The sequence below is a fragment of the Triplophysa dalaica genome, chromosome 24, assembly GCF_015846415.1.
Source record: "Triplophysa dalaica isolate WHDGS20190420 chromosome 24, ASM1584641v1, whole genome shotgun sequence".
NCBI lineage: Eukaryota > Metazoa > Chordata > Actinopteri > Cypriniformes > Nemacheilidae > Triplophysa > Triplophysa dalaica.
In genome coordinates, this window is record NC_079565.1 from 11,882,821 (window position 1) to 11,901,867 (window position 19,047).

Genomic DNA, 19,047 nt, shown 5'->3' on the forward strand with positions numbered 1-19,047 from the left:
TATTTTATTTAGTACCTATCCTGACAGGCTGAGACTAATTGAAATTTTCATGGCTCTTATAAGGCTATTTCCAATTTGGCAGCCTTCATGAAACACAATGACTTCTGTCTCCATAGGTGGGCCCTCTGTCTTCCATGATAAACATATTCAGATGTCACACAGACCTTGCTTGGTTTGAGGACAACATGATGCTATTACACAATGTGCCCTGAGCATCCAATGTAAACATAACACTCATGCTCATAAATGGCCGTCATACTCTTATAAACTCCACCTGTGCCAGAATTCCTTATTCTTACTATCATGAAGACCCAGCTGTCATTACTACAGGTGCCTCTTGGAGGTCATCTTTTTTTGACATCTTTAAATGACAACTATTCTACACACAACACATAACCTCATTCTCTACAACCACAAACAAACACAGCAGGGTAAACACAGGCATGCTCATTCAAATACCACTGTGTTACCACACCCCACCCCCCCCCTTCTGGACACAGAACAGAGCGGAAGGAAACAGGCTCTGGTCCCAGAGGAACATGGACTGCTTTTCCTCCAGACTAGTTTAATGGAGACTATAAGTTGGGGGCGAAACTCAGGATTATAAAAAATCAATATTCATTTGAAAAAAATCTAGTTTGGGGTCTTTATTTCAACATCTCATTGAAACAAGCAGCTTATCGTCAAAGTTGAAGGTTTTGTTCGAGTTAATTGCCGTTTGTTGGTCCAGGACTTAAGTACAAACCACATTATGTGGTAATTAAAAACAAAACGGCATAGCAAGCAGCAGCTTCATGCTTGTTCAGGAGTTGGTGATGGCAATAAGAAAGCTGTGGCCCAAAGGCCCTTGGGGCCACCCACAGACGGCCCATTCAGGCACACAACCCAGATGGAAATAGCAAAAAAGTCATGCTGGAAAGGCCACTGCAACCTCTCCTAAAACCTACATATCTGCATTTACCACAAAACACTAAAACCAGGCCTTGAGGCAAGACATACCCCTGTTTAGTTCCTTTAGACATATTTGGAGCATAGATGGTCATGTTATAGGCGTTTCCTGCCCTACATGGGGTAAAGGAAAGGTCAGACCATTTTGTTTAACATTTTTTCCAGTCCAAGACCCACAAAATTACACTATTGTACTCTTAAACTAGCAGTCGTTCCAACAATGCATAACCATGTGTAACACCATCTGTTATACTTCGCATTATAGATTTATTTGAGAGATTTATTGAGATGTACCCAAAGCAACTTGGAGCGTACAATGTTCACATACATATTATCAGCATGTGTGTTCCCCGGCATTCAAACCCATAACCTTTCCATTGGTAATGTGTTGCAAATGCGTTGCTAATCAATGCTAAACCAATTATGGACTAGAAACATCCAGAATTGGTTGTTGTTTTCTCTGGGTAAGTTGAGATATGGTAAGGTAAGCTCTATTTAAAGGCTACAGTTTTTTTATAAAGTACTAACTATTACCTTATAAAAAAAAATTAAAACAACCCAAGCATCTCAGTTACTTATACAAGCAACCCGAATGGACCATAAAAAACACAGGCTTCCAGAGTTAGCATCCATCTATTAATACCGCAGCTAGCGTCTGTGCAAACACCTAACCCCCTGTTCCGAATTTGTCTTCATTTTCTCCTCCCTTCAGGCCTGATAATGTGCTAATAGCACATCTTACCCAGATGAACTACACCATTACTTCTTAGCTGTTGTTTTTCTATAAACAGCCGACATATGCATAGCAAGAAAAGCAGAGGTTTATGTTGATTGGGCGCTAAATGGTGATGCAGTCTCATGGGATTCTAGACTGGCTTTGTTTTCTTGCCATGTGTGCTAGTTTGTCTACTGCCTTCTTTTGACACTGTAATTATCAGTCTGTTCTGCTAGTCCTTTAATAACAGCGGGATGCTGAAGAAACGGGGGATGGTGCAAATCCTGTGCGCTAATCTAAGACTAAAGATAAGGTTTAAGATATACGTTAAAAGTGTAAACTGGCTTAGGGGGATCTAATCACGAGCGGACAGCGCTCAAATGAGGCCAACGGTGACCGGATAATAGAAAACACTTTCAGTAAATGTCCACGTCACACTTGTAGTGGGCAACTTCGAGGAGATACATCAGGTAACAGATAACTAAACTTTTGAGCGATATTGTATATATGTACTGTATATTGTTATTGATAATACACAGTCCCTGCATCAAAGGGCTCCTACTTCGGTCCTCTATGGTATGTATACTCTGAAAGCCCATCCATAAAAATCATTCATTGACGCCGTAATGGATGAGGTTATGGATGTAGTCAAAAAAATCAGCTAAAAAATTCAATCATGGAAGTCACAGGAAATAGACATATGCAAATACACAGACTTCCTTTGCACTTGGTTCACAAGCTTCTCTTGCAGATTTTGGAAAGCGAGAAGTGCTAATTGTCTCTCTCTGCTATTTTAGGAGACTCCTGTCAGACCACATGTGTTCTCACGTGGAGCGGGGTTCTTCACATAAAAGCAGGCGATTTTCTCAATTATGAGAGTGAGCGTTCAAGTCAGATACTCCACATTTACTTATTTGCACAGGGACAAACAGAGACATCAGAAGACCCATCATCAATGAAGATCTTTGCACTTTAACAGGAAATAAGACAATGCATCTTTTCCTGCCCCTGTGTTGAATAACTGCTTCCTTGGGCCTTTTTTCCTTCCTTGTTTTCCCCCAAGAAACCTCTGAAAGTTATTCTCTCCAATTTCCCACGAGTTTCAGTATAGCGTTATGAGCCATTTGTGGTTACTCCATCAACCGGGCCTGGCAAGAACCTGGCTGAGGTTAATAGGGCTTTTAAAGATGCTTTATAGAGGAGCTTGAACTGTATTTTCCAAGTCTGTTCTACTTTTGAAAGGTGATAATCTTTAAATACTAGGGATACACCCAGCCAGTTTACTGAATCCTTACCTCAGGTGGCATCTCTAAGCAAATATCTCAGAACTAGACTCCTTTTACCTTCATTTGTATCATGAGATGTTAAACTAATATTTTTTTAAAAACCCTCCGAACTGATCGGGATAGTCCGCATGTTGTAAAAAAAGGGGTTGATTGATTCTTTCAAGGAAAATTAGAGACCCTTAGGGGTAAAAGTAACCACTGTTAATGAGGCATATCCTTGATCTAGACCCCAAGAGAGAAAAGACCTTAAACCTCCATCTGTTATAAACTTGCAAACTGGCTTAATGACAATTCAAGACGTAAATGTGGACAGGGGTTGAGGCTTGGCAGGATGCAAAATCTTTAGCAGGGCTTAGTAGACCTAACTATTAGCGTGTGCGTGTGTGTGCGTTTGCGAGGGCAAACGTATATACGTTAGGCCTCGTCCCAAATGCCGCCCTCATCCTTTGCGGTTCACCTACATGGTTTGGTGACGTAATGCTGCAGGGCCTGTTGGGTAGTAGACCGCCGAGAAGCTGTCCAAAAAGGAGAATTGGGGGAATATCATGGCCACAGAGGGGTTGCTCGTGAACAAATCTTAAACCATAAAATGACAAATGGGACTTCACGGACACAAGTAACCTAAGGCAACAAAACAGAAAGTCTGATCAAGTGCACCATTTGGACAGACTCAAAATGACAGCAATTTGTAACAACAACCATACATATTCCATATAGATTTTTATAAATGTACCTACAAAATAAATCAAGAAACTCGCTAGAAAAACAATGTGTAATGCAATTACTTAAAAAAAGATGTTGGCAAGCCGTGCTGTAGTTTGAAAGCTTTGAAAAGCGAAGTTAAGCCAAACCATCTAAACCTCCTATTTTCGATAGATTTATTGCATATGAACTCATAATTCATAAAGAGTGTCACAATGTTTTCCGTGGAAAGCAAACTGCATCTTGTTTTGAATCTAAAGAGAGGCGCTGGGACTATGTGGTCTCACACAGCTGACTTATAATGTATTTGTGCAACAGGTACTGACAAAATATTCGCTACCAGCTGAAGATGTTCTTCAGAAATGAACAGCTGTTAACCACACTGTAATAATAACCAAACAAAATGACACTTGGAAAAAGTATTAAAGTTTTTAAAATATAAAAAAACTGAGACATGAAATGTCTATCCATTCCAAGGTTATTAGAGTTGATCAGAATTATTTAAACGTTTCTGTTATAATCAAATATTAAAATCAAATAAAACACTGGCCTAAGTATATTTAACAAAAAAGGGAAACTAAATGAAAATGAGGCATGTTGCCTCTGAAATAATTTACACTTTAATTTAGTCATTTAGCAGATGCTTTATCCAAAGCGACAGGGAGGAATAAAGCGATATATCATACAGAAGCAATAATACAATAGGTGCTAATACAAAGTACCTAAAAAAACTGAAAAAGTTGAGCCATTAAAATGATCTTGTGAAAATAAATGAAACCTAAACTACAAACAAATAAAAAATATATTTATTACCGACAATATAAAAATAATATAATAAAAAACTTTTAAAGCAATATAAAAATAAATAAATAACAAAATAATAAAAAGCAATAATAGAAAAATAGCTAAAAACTAAAATTACCAGGTTACTTTGAAATATTACCAAGTTTATTCGAAATATTAATAAAACTACAATACGTTTTATTTTATTTAAAACAAAACTTCAATAACTCATAACCATTCTTCAATAACCATTCTTCGAACCCCATGGAGGGCTGGAGTTTATTCAAGCATCTTGGGTCACATTCATGGTAAACCCTTGACCGGTCCTTCACAGTACAACATGAAACATAGAAACACAAACCCAACTATTGTGCCGATTTCGAGCGCTGTCTGCAATAGTTCCTTTAAACCCAACCCCCTCCCCCAAACCTCATTCAATAAACAAAACAAACTTCCAAGCTGCTGTATCAGGTACCCTGAACCAAAGAGTCATTAAACTTGCATCATTCGTTAAATGGCGCAGGCTGGGGCGAGTTCATTAAAGCAGGGTCATAACACTGTCTTTGTCTCAGTTTGAGTCTGACTTGCAGATGTCCCCGTTACATGAAGAAGGACAGATGCCACATATTTCTCCTGCGCTTGTCTCTGAGCACAGCTTGGTTTTATAACCACGGACAAAAGTGTCCAGTCATAAGTCTGTCCCCAGACAATTTGCAGATCAACAGAGAACAAAAGCCTTCACACCATCAAACAAAGCATGAATTAAGCTCAGATTTTACTCAATTGAACGCTTTTCTTCTGTTTTTAACTTGTAATTTCAACTAGAAATAAAAATCAGGTTCATTGTGAAAAAAATAAAATAAAATCGGGTTTATCACTTCATTGTGTTTTTTCAATGACAAAAAAAGACATTCAGTGGTCCTTTTTATATAATGCCTGCCATTATGGCAACCAATTTCTATGAAGGATCATGTTTTTCATAACTCTATTTCTCACGTTGAAATTTATTTGTAGTCATTTATTAAGACAATATCATTCAAATAAATCTTTCTCTTTAATACATGATTTTATATAAATGCGCTTATAACCAACTGACTAAATTATCCCTTTCCTAACATATATTTTATCTGTTGTAAAATATGTCTAACACTGATTTTAATTGGATAAGCTCCATTCAAAGCTCTTATATAACATATACGCAACCCTTCAAAAAATGGAATCTCTTGAATGGCAAGTTTTTAATGATCTTTTGACATGAAAGCATATATCTGAGTGCTTAAAATTATGTAGATAAAACAGTATTGCAGCATATTCATTTCTTTCATTAGAAAACAGAAAACGTATTTCTGAAAGCCGCAGACAATCGTGTCCTTTAAAACGGTCCATCTGTCTGGAGGCCAAGCTCAAAAATCAGCCTCTTACCACTGATTTACGACTAACATCCTTAACGTCTCAGTGTCCAATTCGCCTGTCCAAAACCAGGGTGACCAGGGTCTCTGAACAACAATAAAGCTAAATCTTTCCACCATCTCAATCTGTTCCTTCAGGCCACCAGGAAAGGAAGATCTAGAACATTAAATTTGTCCTCAGCGTGTCTCAACTGCTCTTGTGCTAATCTCAGACATGTAATCTGGCTTCAAGAAACAATGTGGAAGTACACAAACAACTTTACTTTACTTTGACACAATTTTAAACTAAACTGAATGCAAAATGTTGAAAGACAATAAAAGCTGGTTAAATTGGAGTGAGCATGGTCTGTATTTATGGTTGGGAATGCACATCCTCCCAAGCAGATATTGTCTCATTCTCTACCAGTTGTTTCATGCTATCTTGATGCCCGCGGGGTGAATTCCTCCTCGTATGAGAGAGGTTTCTTAGTAGTTTACCGTAAGAAAGATGCCTGTGATATTGTGTGTAGCTCAGAATATTTTGTATTAATTTTCAGGCCTGGGCACGTGTCGAACAGAATAATGCTGGGAAAATAAAAAGGTTTCTTCAAAAAAAATTAATAAACTCAAGATATGTTATTAAAAGTTGCACAGTATGGTTCACTGCATTTTATTATCTTTAATTTTTTTTTACTAAACCATCTCCTAACTGACTTAAGAAAGCTGTTATCCTGTGGGAAAGTTGGTTTTGCAATCAAACCTTCTAAAGGCAACAGCTAGATAAAAAAGCGCTGTGGACATTATCCAAAGTAAACCTCAGCTTCTATACAGCTCTTAAAGTCCGTACATTGACCTTCTGACTTCATTAAACTTTGATGCGGCTACATGTGTTTTAAAATGCTCTCTGTGAAGAGAAACACAGGGACTTATTGGGATGACCGGGCATCTGAATTGTTTCAGTCATTAACTGTATTGAGTGTAAAACTACAAACTAGGTGGCATGTTTAATCTGTAAAATACTTGGCATCCTGCTAAAATGTTTTAAACTTTAAAATAACTCATTCTGCGAGTATCTCTAAGACAGTGAGTATCTCTATGTTCCCATTTAAAGCAATTATATATTACAGGAATGCTTTGGCGAATGGCTGCTTATGCAATATATCATCTCAGATCCGATTGAACACAGCAGAAGAGATGATGCCGAGAGATTAAACACAGAGGAAAGATTGTCTTGTGTTTGAAAAGGCTTTTTAAAGTTATCCCATTCACAACTATCAAGACAGATGTCCAGACTGTAAGCCAAAACGGTAAAAAACGCATGCGGTTATATCATCATTCATAATATCTACAAAGCATATGGTTGAATCTAGAATTCTGCTCATGACTGATGTGGATAATGACTGAGTTTGTTAAATACCCAATGATAACCATCAGGGTATGCTGTACAATCCAAAACTTACAAACTACGAGACCTCTTTGGGTAAATTTCATGAATAAGTCATAAAAGTCCCATTGAAATTAAAAATGACAATGTTTTTTCATGAAATGTTGCAACATTTATTGTAAATAGTTAGTCAATGTGGGTCATTCTCTTTTTAAATTTTGTGTGGCCTCGTAATCTTCCGTTAAAATCTGAATATACTTACCCTTCATTTAATGACTCTCCTTGACATGACGCATGTTAGACGGCTTGGGCGGAGCATCCGTTAACTCCTCCCCTTTAACTCTCAGTCTCTAGCCAGTTCGCTTTCAAAATGCAACGGCTGTTTTTCTACATGCAACCAAATCGCAGAGAAAGACGAAAGTCACGCCCACTACTTTTCTCATTAGAAGTTCCATTTCACTCGGAAATGGGTTAAAATATGGAAGTAAAATGATCGCAACTTCCCGTTCACGGGGACTTTATCAAACGTTTTATTGTGACAGTTGCGATCTGTTCACCCAGAAAACTAACAGCACAACCAATTCATGCAATATGAGGTCTCTAGAGAATTTGTTACTATTTTACAAGGTGGGTTAATCGAATGAATTAGTACAATCTTATTTGTACGTTTTAGTACGATTTGTCATTGTGCCAGTGATTGTAAACTTTTGGGCGGGGTTAGGGGCTTAACTATAACTATACCATACTTTCACTATGCTAACCTCAAAACGGGGAATAAAAAGTCACCAATAACGAAAAGTATACTAAAGAACTTTCTCATCACTTGTTTAAAGCTACAAAAGTGAAAAAATAGCTTTGCAAGCTATTTTAGGAATAAACAGCTATTTATGAAGCTTTGTGCTGACAGGCAAACTCTCTTTAGAGAATTATGTTTGCTGAGCTGCACAATTCACCTGTCTCTCTCTCTTTCTCTCTCTATCTCTCTTCTCTCTCTCTCTGTGTGTTGCTTAAAACTGAAACACGAGCTTTGAAACACTTTGAAGCGAAATGGAATTATTCCTCCATCACTCAATTTTTCCCTTCTTGACTGTTGGAAAAAGCAAGACAGCCTTTTCTTTTCACTATTCACTCCAGTGTTAAACTCCTGCACGTGTCATTGTTGGCCATTTTCCCACACTGACCCTCATTTCCTGTCTGGGGTCAGCGTTGTCATGACAACATGCAGAAGACTGACCGAAAATGCTTATACCGCTAAACGAGAAATAGGTGAGGGTGCCAAAAAAACAATGCCATGTGCTCAACAGCCTCAATCCGCTGGATATTGCCGTTTCTTTTATATCAATCCTTCAGTCCAGCAAAAGGATTATGCCCCAAACTACACCCCCTAATTCCACAAACAACATTGTCCTAAATCTATTGCTGCTGTTGTTACGCTTTTGAAAGCAAAAGCCTTAATTTTGTTTTAGGAATGCCAAGACAAACGCTTACTTTATGTTATAAACATTCCTAGACAACCATGCAACACAACAGTAAATTTATTAATCTACCAAATTTGTGAACAGATATGTAACCATATGTACCCCAACCAGTATTTAAAAAATAAGGTCAGAGAGATTTCGCTTTTCCCGGTTGTTAATTAATACCAGCTGTGAAGTATCACAAAGTAGTCACGTCACAGGAAACTAAGTGAATGGTATCCAAATGAGAAGGGAGCCAGGGTCATTACCAGTGCCTGGACCCGTGTACACGATATACTGATTCATGAGAGCAAGGGAGCTGATTTAGACACAGGGTGTTCACACAATAAACAGTTTAAATAAAAAAATATTGTATTTTATTTCACCCTCATTTAATTCCAAACCTGTGTTCGACTCTTTTTTTCTTTTGAACACAAAAGAAAATATTTCGAGAAATGTCTCAGGGGTTTTGTCCATACAATGAAATTCAATGGAAGCCAGTATTGTTTGGTTACCAACATTCTTCAAAACATCTTCTTTTGTGTACTGCAGAAGAAAGAAGGTCATGCATTTTTGGAATGACAAGATGGTGAGTACATGATGAAATAAATTTTGTTTTTTTGATAAGTAAATGCTAATGACTTCACATATTATATAATCCAACAGTAAAGATTTAATGCTTTAAAAATGCTTTTATGGGGCTTCAGTACATTCAGTGATCTTTGGATATTTTGAACCGCCATAAAATACTCGGGCTACACCATGCATGGACTTTTTTAGCTACTCGCAGACATCTAAGTAACTTCTACAGCTGGGCCTTTGGTTTTGGCAGGAAATGTGTATAAACAGTACCACTGACCATGCAAGATGGTGTTTTCCTTGTTACTGCCATCCTAAATCCAAAAACCATAAAAAAAACTTCCCTGTCTGAGACACAAGTGCACTGGCCTGAAAAGTCCATATTCAGAATGTATCAGGGGCTGAAATTATATTTTAGTGCCGAATCGTTTCCATCATGGTAACCATTATATGACTGCAGTGCACAGTGCCTGAAATTCAAGTGAAGTCCTGCTTTGCACAAATTATAAGAACGGTCTCATTCCCCGAGAATTCAATTTTCTAAGTTCTGCTATCCACATTATTTTAGCAATAAAGACATACATAAAATGGCTCCATATCTCAATACTCTCACTGTACATCAATTGTCTCATTAATGTCTATTTCAAGAAACTATCAAATAAAGTTATGGATTGAAAGAGCACCAAATTATTCCACTTGGAAACGAGAAATAATAGCTCATCTAAACTCCAGCTCAGGCTCACCATTGTCCATCTCAGCAACGAGAAACAATATTTTAAGTGAGCAAATCTCTGTCCTTATTCAGGAGCATAAAGATGTTTTAAACATGAATCGATCAATCAATCACCGTAAAACTATGTAACACAGAACATTATTATCATAAATTCTCTGTGAGAGAAACTGATGCGTTCGGTCCACCTCTATCTCCTGATATTCACTCAATTTTAAATGGCAAGTTGGTACAGTGGGAGCCTTGTTAAAGCATGTGCGCTCCCAGAAACGGCTCCAGGAAAGAAGGACTAAAGTAAACAGAAAGGAGAGAGTGTGTGCGAGAGAAAGTGGGAGTGACTCGACTTGGCGAAGAGAAGTCGGCCTTAAAGATTTCCAGATGTGGGGCTGGTTGGCAGATGATAGAGAAGAACGATTGCAGCGAAGGGACTGTGAATGATCCTCTTCTGAAAGTCCCTATTCCTTTAGTCTTTTGATTGAGAAATACTTCTTTCATTACAGCCATGTTAGTCAACACAGTAAAGTTCTTCCTTAGTCAACATTTAGGCCGTTTATAAAAAAAATTTGAGCAAAATATGGTATTAAAGGAGCAAATTTATTTTTTTATCACTGTGAGTTGATTTGATTCTGAAAACTGGGTTGAAATAAGAGGTCTTGATGACATCAGCGATAAACAAAAGTTGTCGGGGCAATTGCAAAACGTTGCATAATAACACAGAAACATGTTACAAGGGTTCTGTATAACAAAACATTCTGTCACAACAGTATACACAGTTATTTTCCCAAATATTGTTGTACAATCAGAAATGTCACATTACAACAGTGGAATTTTGTGAACTTAAAAAGAGACATTTAAAGCTAACCATGCAAAAATATAAGACAATTACAAAATGCAAATAAAGGTGCACTGACGCATGGCAGGACAACAGTGTTTAAAATGTTCTCAGGCTCAACAATAGCCTACAACAGTAATGATGAATAATCTGGGAGTGAGCCGCTTTGCGTAATCAAGTGCCACTTCTGAAAGTGCGCTGACTCACTTCTGCATTATCAATGAATATGTTCTGCTGTGATTTCACTGCACTTCATAGAGGAAACACAGATGCCCATTCATCACAGATATGGCACACAAGGGTTCTGTGAAGTGCACACGCTGCGGTTTGTTAACCTGGCCGTCCTGAAAGCTCATTGATCCAGCGGGTGTTTTACGTGCTGACCTACTTTGTCCGAAAGTAAGCTGCATGAGGCTCGTGCAAAGAGCTGAATGGATCTTTGCTGGCCAGCCTAAAAAAAGCTTTCAGCCAGCGTAGCCTAAATATTTCACCTAAATTACTCTGATGTCCAAATAAAGTATTTTACAGCCTTTGAGTCACGTGTACGGTGACAAAATCACTTCTGCTTTCAATTTTAGAGCCCTGAAATGATAAAAAATGAGAGAGTTGCAACTTCATTTCTAACAGACTTGAGATATAAACTTGCCGGAACATAAAGGCTAATTCACACTTATCCAATCAACGCCAATAAATTCCAACACCAACAAACATCAACATTCTAAATATCCATTAGCATTGATTCAACAAACGGCAACATGGGTTTCACATTGATCCAACAAATGCATTTAAAACAGGCCAAAGCCATTTGACCCATTAAAAAAATCTGGGAATGCCAGATAAAGAAAACCTTAGCAACTACCCACAAAAGCCTGTCCATGTTTAGTGCAATGATGCCAACAAATTCTGCATTGACAGAAATATTACAATCGATTTTGTTTGATCTATTTATGATATCGTGGACATGAGAGCTATATGATTTCAACTACAGATTAGGCATGGGGCGGTATGAGATTTGGACGGTATGATAACCTTTAGCAAAAGTGGCACGGTTTCGCGCTATTGCTATTTCAATACTAAGATGTGTTATTTTCAAATGTCTGAGTATACAAACAACAACTTTTCAACTGGACACAAATACATTTTATTTTTAAAGCGGCCCTAACACACATCGTTTCTGCCAATCTAATATAAGTATAGTTTGATCACATTTATAAAAGATACATAGAACTGTACAATTACTTCCGAAATCATACGGCACGTGTGGGGAAGGGTAGACTGAACTAAAGCACGTGGGTGCATACAAATCACATACATCAGTTTCACTCACCACATGCGGTTCATGTCCGGCTTCTTTTAACTCTGGGACAGCTCCATATATCGGTTTAAAACAATCTCCAAATCCAGCGTTATATCCACCGTTTATATTACATTTATTACCCAAATGCAGTGAACAAACAAACACCTGAACTTCGCGAACGTATGCTCTATCTCTCTCCTGCACACAAGTGAAAGTCTGCGCTTGATCCTTCTCCTTGCGGCCACGTAGGCGAGCAAATGCTTTCCGGGAGAATTGTCCAATAAAGGACTAAGAAAATTTGTTATGAAACAGTTTTATATTTTCGGAAAAACCTTTACGAAACCTGTACGATCACTGGGGGAGTGTATCGGGCACAGAAATACTATGTAATACGCCCAACTCGTTTTTTGACAAGTTGACCATGTTACGCATGAGAAGACGTTTAACATGCAAGTCAGAATGCATGGAACATCATTGCAGCACCCCTTTAACCAACATTCATAGAACATATATGTCAGGTAAAAATTAAGGCTTAAAATTATAAACTCTTTCAAAAAATATATTTTTGTCATACCCTATATATTAGGCCTAAACATCAAACATTGCATTACATGACTTAATTATGTATTCTTTTGTAAGCAGAGCTCAAATCTTAGAAACGGTAACACAGAAAATGTTAGTGGTTTTGAAACCTTGACTCTTTCAAACCTCGGTATACCTTGAAACCGCTATTCAGCCCATGCCTACTACAGATACAATAAGCTGATGAGATAAAAATCATGTTGTCTCGCTGTTTATTTTTTCATGCGTGATTTAGAACGGAGAGTTCAAGTGGAAAACGAATGTCTTGTGAATGCCGGTGAAAAAACCCAGATGATGCTGGTAAACCACAGAAAAACTGAAATTACAATGCAGGTCTAGATGATGGAGAAGCTGGAGAGCGAAAAGTTCTTACAGATGGAAGACATGAACTGGACAAATCATAAGCACAATGTGATTTTATTACACTGTGATGAGGTGACTTACCAAAACCTCACACAAGAGTCTTTGTATGAACCATGAATTTATAAAAATCCGCTCTTCTTCATTTCACTCAAGGTGTAAAGCACAAGTGTAATTTCATCACATTAACCAGTTCTATTAATTTTTAATAACATGTCCACTGTTCATTTAAAACATTACACAAAAGAAAAACAAATTAAGTTACATTATGCAACACTTACCATTGGCGTTCTTCCCACATATGAGATGTTCGTAGGGTTGCAGGACGCCCCACAGCTCAGCATCATTATTGATGACCCCCTCCAGAGCCTCCGCTGTCAGGACGCAGCCGGTGGTCGCGCCGTCCCTCTCCGCCGCCTGCAGCCGCACGCCCACCTCCTCCACGAGCGCCTCTATGCACGCGCTCAAACAGATAGCCGCGTACTCGTGGATGCGCACCGAGATGCGAGTGTCCACCATCCAGCGGAAAAAGCGTCCAGCCGAGAATGTAAGCCCACACCGGGCTGACTTCCCCTTGCGCAGTAACTCTCCAGCGTTCATGTTATACATAGATATGGCCTTCACGGTGGCCGAGACGCAATGGTCAGCCAGTGTCCAACTGAGCACCAGCCGGATCGCGCTTTGTATCTCGAACCGGGTGCATCTGCAGTGCATGACACTGAGCCGCTGCGCCTCTCTGGAGATTCGAATGAGCGCTCTGCGCATCAGGGTGGACAACCTCCGGACAGCGTCCGCGGAGAGCGCAGCGCCCTTTCCTGCGCCTTTACGCACGACCCTCCCCACGTCATCCTCCGTCCACGGGAACTCCTCGAGCTCTGGTAAGCGGGGACACTTGGAGAAAATGTCTTCGGGGTCCTCCGGGAGGACTGTGTTGACTGTATCCCAGCTGTTGTTGCGGCTGTTCATGGACCCCGAGTAGTACCACCAGTTACCCCGGTGAGGAGCGTTCGTCAACGCATGAGAGTTTGACCTGGAGGAGGACAGGCTTAAAGAATTACACGAGTCCCCTGCCCCGTACCCGGAGTCCAGAGTTAAATCCTCTAAGGTCTTCATGTTTGCGTTGTTTATTCCTGCCATGGCTCCCGGAGTTCTGGTGTTTAAAGGGAACCTGAAAGAGAGGAGATGCGCGTTTAAAGCGGTGCGAAACTCAAGCTCGTTCAACTGGTCTGGTCCAGTTTCTCTTTGATATTTCCGTAGCGCTCTAAACTGTCACACAAACCAGACCTAAGCACACTTGTGTTTTTAATGTTTTAAACGTTGTTTTGCATCCCCTGAAACGATAATGCTCGAAAAAAGTCGCTTACCTCGCCAAATGTCCATTCCCAAACTCGTAAATTACGCAGGAGTTTCTCGTGTATTATTATCCAGTTCTTGAAAACAATCGATTAAAGTTTAGGCAGCAAATCCACAAATATGATGTAAATCAGATGCCAGATCGATCGGTGAGATTTAATGTAAGCTATTTTTTACGAAACGCACAAAAATGGTCCAGGAATGGGCGATGTGCACATGTCACACCACACGCCTCCTCTTACTGGAAACTAACTGAACTGAAAGCGGGCAGCGAGAGAGTGTGGTGGTGTATGATTCGCGAATCATTTGGTTTAAACGACTCCTTTGAACAGAGTCACAAAGCGTTTGCCTGAATCTCTTACTGTACGCCGAAGACAAATTGGCAACTGCAAAAAAACAAAATCCGGTCAAAAACATTATGCGAATCTTCAGTGTTTAACAGTAATGTAGATTCTTTTAAACAAACTCTAAAAATGATATTTTCTGAGGTAATTGTTGATGTTTGAACGAGGACGAATCGATTCATGCTTTTAAAACAGGCCATTTAAATAAGTCGTGTGAATAAAGAGTCGCAGTTTCTCAAAAACACAATTTTCTTATTTATTCTTATTTTTTCTTATTTATCCAAGAACATATAGGCGGATTTGCCTTTTTTAAATCGGATTCTTAGATTTTTTTGATGTCCTTATATTTTTATGACAATTTAATGGTAATTGTATTAATCAATACAAAACATAAATGAACATTTCTTCCTTTTATTCAATCATTTTCCCATCCTTGTCTCATTTCAAACCTGTATGACTTTCTTTCCTCTGCAGAACACAACATATTTTGATATTTTGAAGAATGCTGGTAACCAAACAACACTGACTCCCATTGACTTCCATGATACGGACACATAACCACGTAGACATTTCTCAAAATATATTTTGTGTTTCTTGAACGACGTGGGGTTAAATGAATTATGACACAATTTTATTTTTTGGTGGACTGGGCCCTTAAACGAAGTAAAATAAATGCCTTTTCCTTTCAGGACTCAGGACTTTGTTGGTCTTTATCTAATCTTAAGGAATTTACATTAATTGTGTTAGTCTGGGAGATGCTACACACACTATTGTCTCGAGCTCTGTATGTATTTTTCAAGCTGATAAAATAGCTATTGTTCTTTGAATTCACAAAACAAATATGATTCCTCTATTATTAAATCATTAGTTCCAAGTTAACCATAAAATGTATTTGTTGTATCATTAAAAAACGTTGAACAGGAATCAGAACAGAAAGAAAAGCACAGACGGGTGCGGCAATTTTGTGTGCAATGTCAACATTACGTAATCTGTCAAGACAAACTTTATTACATATGGTCATTCTGTAAACTGAAGAAGTGACACCTTGCTCTCATTACTCTTCATGACGACATTAAAGCAATCGTCTCAGCAGGCTTTGTCGGTTCCAGTCGCCATAACTGTTTACAAACTACATGAAACCAATATGTATTGGTGACAGAGATAACCAGACCCGTAATATATTCATTCAGTCAGGTTAAACAAATTAAATTAATCTCTGAACTTTATTACTTACCTGAAACAAACCTGATGCAAGTCTTCGTGAGTTTGTTCGATCTCTATGCATCGTGTTGAATATTGTGTAGAGTCACAGTAAAGTCCTCAAATAAATTGCAAATGTTATCTCGATTAAAAAGAAGCACGTTGTGAGTTATAAGCAGTGGATTTGACATAAAGTGTTTAACTTATAAAGGGCAGCGCTCGCTCACCTGGTGCAGCATACTTAAATGAGGCCTCTTATGGTTGCCAGATCCACATAACAAAACCCGGTCATGGGTCTTTCAAAACCAGCACAAATCAAACCCTAAAACGCTCTCATGTATCTTAGCATATTTTAAAGTAACTGTCATGCTTTACAAATTTATTTTTCATCATCATAAACACACAATCTTTTAGGAATGATGATGAATGAGGAGAGCAGACTAATACAAAGGGTAACCGTAACCTGGCAACACTGGCCGAGACGTAAACTTGTACTGATGCGACCTCTAGTGGTTGAAAGATGAAATCAAGAATTTCACTCCTTTAGACAGTGCGTATACTTTAAATGCGTGTTTGTATGGAAGCAAATAAGAGACATAATGTTTTGAAATTTAACAGCCTATGAATACTTGATTTTGAATTATTTTACTTTGGAAACCATGTATCTGAATTTATTTGTTTCGAATTTACCTCTATGAAATTTAAATATGAAAATTCTTGATTTCCAATTTAAAAACCTGAATTTAATGCTCACAAATTCAGATGCAAAAAAAAATCTACTTACAGAATTTCAGATAAAATACATTCAGATTGATCAAATTTGATTGCTCTTATTCAGATCTCAAATTTCAAATTAATACTTTTCAAAGAAAACATCTGTCTAATTCGACTGCTCAAATTCAGATCGAAAAATTCAAGTTAAATATTCACATGGTGACATCCGGGCTACCCAGGATAGGAAAAACAGTTGAGCCCAGAGCCCTGTCTGCAATTGAACCGAACCACTGAACCGAACCATTGAACCGAACAAGTGAAATATAAGTAAAATAAGTTTATTTTTTTTGTATCTGAATTTGTGAGCATTAAATTAAGGTTTTTAAATTGGAAATCAGGAAATTTCATATTTAAATTTCATAGAGGTAAATTTGAAACGAATACATTCAGATACATGGTTTCCAAAGTAAAATAGTTCAAAATCAAGTATTCAAGTATTCAAAATATTCAAAACATTATGTCTCTTATTTGCTTCCATATGTTTGATTTCTGCACCTCGAATCCAAACGGAGCTATGACGTTAGACGGTTTCAGCAGCAACAACATAAACGTTACGTGGCCCAACACTTCCGGTAGACCTTTGCAGAATGTACTCTCTTCTAAAACATTTGATTAGTTTCAATTTAACTTAATTAAATGAATTAACAGTAATAAAAATTAAATAAAGTATAATTCTCATATAATAAGCAAACATAAGAAGTTAACTTCAGGGGTCTACACAAAATCAAAACAAGAAACCAGTCAGTGAGGTGCTTCAGCTTTAAGCTTTATTCTTTTCAAAAAAATAAACCAAAACGGTAAAAGAAAATGATATACAGATAATAGCAACATTCTGAATATTTCTACACAACAATTTCACAGAAATTACCTTGTGATGCAGATCCCTGTATAAATGTCTTCCTTTCCTGTCCTTGTGTTGTTATATAGGCAGTCTGAATGGATATCAAACCAAAACTCTTTTAAAATGACTTGGGCTGACAACTCTCATGTCAGTTTGTAAACACATTTAAAGATGTTCTTGTTTGCATGTTACAGCAGAAAAAAAACAACACCTGAGCTGCCCATGTCAGTGTACAACTATGTTTTAGTCTACAAGTTTTCCCAAAAGTACTTCGTCTCGAGAGTCAAGAATAAATGCAATAAAAATGAAATTGAGCAAATAATGAAAGCTCAAGCTGCCCGATTTCGAACTTTTTTATACTCAAAATGTTTTCCAGTATTTGTTTGACACAAAGTTGTTTATTGACAATCGTGTCTACCTTCTCCCCCCGGATGGACTGCCCTGTTAAAAACATCAAAGAAAGGCACACAGCTTTGGGACAACATCATTTTCCTACAGTTTAAGTCTTTAAAAATGGATACTGCAAATAGTCTTGATTACTTTAAGTCCAGTCTGGAAGTCAGACTAAAAACATCCGTCTGAAAAGAGTCTCGCTGCCGTCTGGCTTAGAATTGGATTTCCTTGGCCTCTGTGAAAGGAGCCATTAAAGACTAAACCTGTTTTAAAATCCATTCGTGATGAGGTCAAGAAGCAGCTCTCGACAGCAAACAGACACAGATGAATACAAAGACAGATAACTTTAATTTCTTTGCTCAGCAGGCCGTTCTGGGGTCCAGATATGTACATCTGTGATCAGCAGGACTTTGAGAGTCGCCGTTTATCAGTTCAATCCCGCGCTTCAGATGTAAGAAGTTGTCCCGTCTGAGCCACAAGGGACATTTAAAGCAATATAACAGCAGACGTTTAAGTACCAGCGCACAACTAAACCTTTAAACAATCATTTCGGCGTATAACACTTCAAGTGCAAACCATATTAACTTCATCCAAAGTTCCTGAGCTGCTCGTGTACAGTACATTTCACCCATCACAGAAACAATTCTCCATTTTTAAATACATTTTCAGTAATTTCTCCAGAAATCTCACCTAACAGACAGTGAAATACATACAAATCCAGTGACGCAAATCTCAAAATCTGCTTCAGTCTGAATGGCAGCTCGCAGACAATAAATCAACCGGATCTCGTCCTGTCTTCTTATATGAGATGGACCTCACAGTAGAGGACTCAGCGGTATGTTCGTCTAAGGGTCCCGTTCTTGGCAAAGAGCGGAGTTTGTTTGAAGTGCAGTTTTATCCCTTGGGTGTTTTGCTGGACTGTGAGTTCCACATGCCTCTTTTAGAGTGATAGTAGTGAAAAAAGTTTCTCAGTCGTAATCGCTCGACCTCGAGACCGTTTTGTAGCACTCTGAAAGAGAGAGAGATCATGTCATTTCATAATGCACTGCTTTATTTTGTGAAATGTGTAATCTCTAGTTTGGACTCATAAACCATTAAG

At 38.2% G+C, this 19,047-nt stretch overlaps 2 protein-coding genes across 4 annotated transcripts in view; both read right to left on the reverse strand.

The window, feature by feature from the left end:
* abtb2b (ankyrin repeat and BTB (POZ) domain containing 2b) overlaps positions 1–16,329 on the reverse strand; it is a 46,687-nt gene extending 30,358 nt beyond the window's left edge. Inside the window, exons 1-3 of one of the 2 annotated variants that reach the window (XM_056740417.1) lie at positions 16,168–16,329; positions 15,975–16,059; positions 13,325–14,211 (exon numbers count right to left, since the gene is read on the reverse strand). In XM_056740417.1, the coding sequence (XP_056596395.1) occupies positions 13,325–14,180 (856 nt within the window). In that variant the 5' untranslated portion in view covers positions 14,181–14,211; positions 15,975–16,059; positions 16,168–16,329. Of the gene's footprint in view, positions 1–13,324; positions 14,212–14,407; positions 14,626–15,974; positions 16,060–16,167 lie in introns of those variants that run through there. The other variant, XM_056740416.1, reaches the window with a different exon arrangement.
* Positions 16,330–17,459: 1,130 nt separating this feature from the next.
* b4galnt4a (beta-1,4-N-acetyl-galactosaminyl transferase 4a) overlaps positions 17,460–19,047 on the reverse strand; it is a 148,788-nt gene continuing 147,200 nt past the window's right edge. For both annotated transcript variants that reach the window (XM_056739944.1, XM_056739943.1), the window contains exon 20: positions 17,460–18,957. In XM_056739944.1, coding sequence (XP_056595922.1) covers positions 18,843–18,957 — 115 coding nt within the window. In that variant the 3' untranslated portion in view covers positions 17,460–18,842. The remainder of the gene's footprint in view (positions 18,958–19,047) is intronic.